Source organism: Suricata suricatta, chromosome 10 (genome assembly GCF_006229205.1).
Source record: "Suricata suricatta isolate VVHF042 chromosome 10, meerkat_22Aug2017_6uvM2_HiC, whole genome shotgun sequence".
Lineage (NCBI taxonomy): Eukaryota > Metazoa > Chordata > Mammalia > Carnivora > Herpestidae > Suricata > Suricata suricatta.
Window position 1 is genome coordinate 19,493,570 of NC_043709.1, and position 5,682 is coordinate 19,499,251.

At 37.0% G+C, this 5,682-nt stretch overlaps 1 protein-coding gene across 1 annotated transcript in view; it reads left to right on the top strand.

Moving 5' to 3' along the window:
• SLC5A8 (solute carrier family 5 member 8) overlaps positions 1-5,682 on the top strand; it is a 44,412-nt gene that overhangs the window by 30,585 nt on the left and 8,145 nt on the right. The window contains exon 11 of the mRNA XM_029954985.1: positions 2,465-2,551. Coding sequence (XP_029810845.1) covers positions 2,465-2,551 — 87 coding nt within the window. The remainder of the gene's footprint in view (positions 1-2,464; positions 2,552-5,682) is intronic.

Consider the following 5,682-nt stretch of genomic DNA (forward strand, 5'->3'; position numbering starts at 1 on the left):
GGATGTCCTCTTTGGAGAAGTGTCTGTTTATGTCTTCTGCCTATTTCTTCACTGGGTTATTTGTTTTTTGGGTGTGGAGTTTGGTGACTTCCTTGTAGATTTTGGACACTAGCCCTTTATCTGATATGTCATTGGCAACTATCTTTACCCATTCTGTTGGTTGCCTATTAGTTGTCTTGATTGTTTCCTTTGCAGTGCAGAAGCTTTTTATCTTGATGAGGTCCCAAGAGTTTTGCTTTCATTTCCCTTGCCTTTGGGGATGTGTCAAGTAGGAAATTGCTGCGGTTGAGGTCAAGGAGGTTGTTTCCTACTTTCTCCTCGAGGGTTTTGATGGTTTCCTGTCTCACATTCAGGTCCTTCAGCCATTTGGAGTTTATTTTTGCATGTGGTGTAAGAAAGTGATCTAGTTTCATTCTTCTTCATGTTGCTTCCAGTTCTCCCAGCACCACCTGCTAAAGAGGCAGTCCTTTTTCCATCAGATACTCTTTCCTGCTTTGTCAAAAATTAATTGGCCGTACATTTGTGGGCCCAGTTCTGGGTTCTCTATTCTATTCCATTGGTGTATGTGTCTGTTTTTGTGCCAATACCATACTGTCTTGATGATGACAGCTTTGTAGTAGAGGCTAAAGTCTGGGATTGTGATGCCTCCTGTTTTGGTTTTCTTCTTCAATATTACTTTGGCTATTCAGGGTCTTTTGTGGTTCCATATGAATTTGAGGATAGTTTGTTCTAGCTTTGAGAGGAACACTGGTGCAATTTTGATGGGGATTGCATTGAATGTGTAGACTGCTTTGGATAGTAATGATATTTTCACAATGTTTATTCTTCCGATCCATGAGCAGGGAATGGTTTTTAAATCCTCTCAGTTTGATGTTTACAGGTGTGCAGAGGTATCAGTGTTCCCTACTTCTCTGCCATCTTGCCACTCTCCTGGATGCCTTTTATTTCTTTTTGTTATCTGGTAGCTGTGGCTGGGACTTCCAGTACTAGGTTGAATAAAGGAGTGAGAGTGGACATCCTTGCCTTGTTCCTGACCTGAAACAGTCAGTTTTTCCCTAATAGATATGATACTGGCTGTGAGTTTTCTCATATGTGGCCTTTATTTTGTTGAGGTATGTTCCCTCTAAACCTACTTCGCTCAGGGTTTTTTTGTTTGTTTGTTTTGTTTTTATCATGAATGGATGTTGTATTTTGTGAAATATTTCTCATGCATCTATTGAAATGATCATGTGTTTCCAATTCTTTCTTTATTGATGTGACATATCACATTGATTTGCAAATATTGAACCACCAATGCAACCCAGTAAGAAGTCCCACTTGACTGTGGTGAATGATTTTTTAAAATGCGTTTGTTGTTGGATTAAGTTTGCTAGTATTTCATTGAGGATTTTTGCATCTATGTTCATCAAAGATACTGATTGGCCTCTAGTTCTCTTTATTGTGGTGACTTTATCTGATTTTTGGATTCAAGGTAATGCTGGCCTTATAGAATGAAATTGGAAGTTTTCCTTCCTCTTCTATTTTTTGGAATAGTTTGAGAAAAATAAGTATTAATTCCTCTTTAAATGTTTGGTAGAGTTCACCTGTGAAGCCATCTGGTCTTGACATTCTATTTGTTAGGTTTTTTGATTGCTGAATCAACTTTTTGCTGATAATTGGTCTGTTAAAATTTTCTATTTCTTCCTGTTTTAGTTTCCTGGACTTATATGTTTCTAGGAATTTTTTCCTTTCTTCTAAGTTGTCCAATTTGTTGGCATATAGTTTTTCATAATATTCTCTTATAATTGTTTGTATTTCTGTGGTATTGGTGGTTATTTCCCTTCTTTCATTTGTAATATTATTTATTTGAATCCTTTCTCTTTTTTTTCTTGATAATTCTGGCTAGAAGCTTATCAATTTTATTAATTTTTTTGAAGAACCAGCTTTTGGTTTCATCAATATGTTCTACTATTTTTTTTTGTTTTCATATAATTTATTTCTTCTCTAATCCTTATTTCCTTCCTTCCGTCTGCTGGTGTTAGGCTGTTTGTTGTTTGTAGGTGTAAGTTTAAGTTGTTTATTTGCGATATTTCTTCCTTCTTGAGGTAGACCTCTATTGCAATAGACCTCCCTCTTAGAACCACTTTTGCTGTACCCCAAAGGTTTTGATTGTTGTGTTTCATTTCAGTTGGGAGGAGTTGTGTCCCTCTTGTCTTATGCATTCATATAGGTATTCCCATTGTCTCATGACTGTCTACCTTCTTTATATTTTGCTTCCTTTATTGAAGTAACTGAATGAACCAGTTAATATTTGAGACTGAGAAACAGAAGCTTCCAAGTTCTGATGACATATTTGCCAATCACAAGGCTGCCATGATTTTCTGGAGGAGGCTGACTAAATTCTCATTCTGATGAAATTTTCTTTGAAACAGTTTAACTTGGTGTTTGAGATTGCTAATTGCTGACTTTTTGTTATTTTTTGTAGGCAGCCATCAGTATATTTGGCATGATTGGTGGACCACTTCTGGGCTTGTTTGCTTTGGGTATTTTGGTTCCCTTTGCCAACTCAATTGTAAGTATAATGAGTGAATATGTGTAAAGCTTAATTTCCCGAATATAGTAGTGACTCTATAATTTTTTGTCAATTGAAAAGATTTGGCTTCTTTGATATCTGTTATTAGTGACTTGATAACTTAATTACTCATATTTACTTTGTTAGGGTGTACAATAAAATATAATGCACTGGGATCCTGAATGTGTGAAGCTAAATGGAGACTGCCCAAACAACATATATTATGAATATTATATAACTAAATAATATATTATTATATAATTAAAATACAATATAGAATATTATGTAATATAACTAAAGGATATGTGTTATGAAACATATTATATGTAATATTTTATGAATATTATATACCTAAAGGAACAACTCTTTTTGTGCACTTATCATTTTTCCCTTCTTGAAAATTAATCACTGGGATTTAAAGAAAGGAGATTAACAGGCTCATACATGAAAGATTTAAGAGCAATAGAGCTGAGGATACTTGTGAATAGCCAGAGTATAGCAAAGAGAAGCAATAAGATGAGATCTTCACCACCTTGACCAGAGATTTTATATTCCTAATACATAAAGCCTTAGTTCCAATACCATGGTTCTGGCCCCAAAGGGATGACAGTAATTGGGAATAGTATCCAGAATAAGGTAATATCTCTCTTCTACAAAGACATACCTATGCTTTGAAGTACTAGATTTTGTTTGGAATAAGTGAAATTGAAATTATTTATCTGAAAGCCAGTGAAAACTCCATCCAATCAGGCCTGCTATAAGCTAAAGTTCAGGAAAAACTGATAATGTATCTCTCGTTGTTTCAGACAGATGTAGAATAACCACAGAACTATGACTTTACTTTTAGAATTCCATTTTCTTCATGAGGCATTAGGGATTGGTAAGGCAGCTACTAATAAAGGCTGTTATCATTATTGCTATACTAATTCTCAGAGAAATAATTCTCAGCAGATGGTAGCTATACTTGTGGTGAGCATAACATAATGTAAATAGATGTTAAATCACTGTGTTTTAGTACCCCTTAAACTAATGTAACATTATATGTCAGCTGTACATAAGTAAAAACTTTACAAAACTAATAATTCTCAATAAAATACCATATGAAGTGCAAGTTTTGTAGAAATTAATTATAGTGAAAGAGGGTGGTTTGTATCAACCTCCGAATGTTGAAGCTTTGGTTAGACTCTTTGCATTATGAAATGCACAGTGGTTTATTAAGTGTCAGAAACATTAAAAAAAAGATTGACTTTTGGTTTTTGACATTTACTGCCACCATGGGGTACCTCCAGAAAACCTGTAGCAGACCAAGTCTCACATATCCTTTTTTCAAGAGAAGTATGATATTCTTGTCATAGGAGTTGCCTCTTTTTACTGTATCCACATTTTTCACCAGCAGAATATCTACTCTTGCTTTTGAGTGGACTTCCTGCCTCCCTCTCTTCCTCATGCCTTCTCATCCTTTCTCCCTTCTTTTCTCCTTCTCTTTGCTTCTCTTCCTCCTTCCCTTGTCTCCCTTGTTCCCTCCCTTCTTAATCATTCATTAAACATTTATGAGCTAAGCACTGTCCTAGGAATAGAGAGCACTGAATATTTCTACTCTCATGCGTTTTATAATTTTGTGGATCTTCAAACAAAACATATATAATGCTGAGAATAAGCAAGTCTAGCCTGTCAATATGTGGCCACACTACTATTCCAACCTCATAATATTGAAAAAAAAATTTATTGCATGCCTGCTATATGTCCAGCACTGTCATAAGTGCTGGGGTGCCAAAAACAAAGAAATCTAATTCTGCTTTCAAGGTTCACAGATTAATGAAAGAGCTTACAGTCTTTGTCCTCAACACAAATCCACTGACCTGGTAAGCAGTCTTCATTTTCTTCCATCAGCACACCATTCTTTTTTCCTACCCTATGATTTTGCTTATGTTTTCCCTCTTACTTCAAATATTCTACTCCATCCTTTCTATGGGGACCCTAAGGCACAAGCTGCTTTATCTGGTCAGTATTCTTTTTTGTTTTTTAAGTTCATTTATTTGTTTTTGAGGAAGAGAGAAAATATGAGTGGGGGAAGGGCAGAGAGAGAGGGAAAGAGAAAATCCCAGGCAGGCTTCACACTGTCAGCATGGACCCTGATGTGGGGCTCGAACCCACAAGCTGTGACATCATGACTTGAGCTGAAGTCAGACACTTAACTGACTGAGCCACCCAGGTGCCCCTGGTCAGCATTCTTAAAGGAAGGGGGGAAATTTACCACATGGGAAGAGGCTTCCTAGCTCATTTTGCTTTTGTCCCCGTCATTTGGAACTAGGGCTTAAATCATTCAAAGTCCAGCAAAACATCTGGATTACTAGTGAAAAACAGAAGTGGGGACCCCAAGTTTTCCAAGGATTGGGAAAACAGACGTCTTCAGAGAGGACATCTCTACTTGTGATTATATGCAAGCACCATTGCAGTCATTTGTGAAAACTGCTTCCTGGTTTCCCCTGATTACCTTGAAGCACAGTTATAATCGTGCATGTTGTTAAGTATAGGAACAAACCCAGTGTATGCTTTCTCCTTCATAATCTGTTGTTCATATGGCATACCATTAGTTCATGGACTAAATAAAAATAAGGGGCCAATTGGCCTGGGGTCAGCGGTGTCACTCTTGTAGTTATTGGGGTGTGAAGACAGCAGGAGTCCAGGGCAGAGTGCTAGCTGTGGAAGTGGAGTGGAAGAAATGGAATTATGAGTTTGACTAAAAGAAACATGGGCAGGAATTGGTGATTACAGGAATGGGATTACAGACTCCCCAGGGCTCTGGGCTAAAGGACCAGTGGCCCCTGCTGCCCTTGACAAGAGGCAGGGTCTTGGGAGAGTGATGATTTTAGGAGAAAAGCTGTTAAATCTGGCTTGGACCATGTTGAGCTTAACCTTCTAATGTTAATTTCCATCTCAAAGCAAACTGTATTATTTTTTCTTTTAAAAGCACTCTTGTGCACTGCAAAGGAAACAATCAAGACAACTAATAGGCAACCAACAGAATGGGAAAAGATAGTTGCCAATGACATATCAGATAAAGGGCTAGTGTCCAAAATCTACAAGGAAGTCACCAAACTCCACACCCAAAAAACAAATAACCCAGTGAA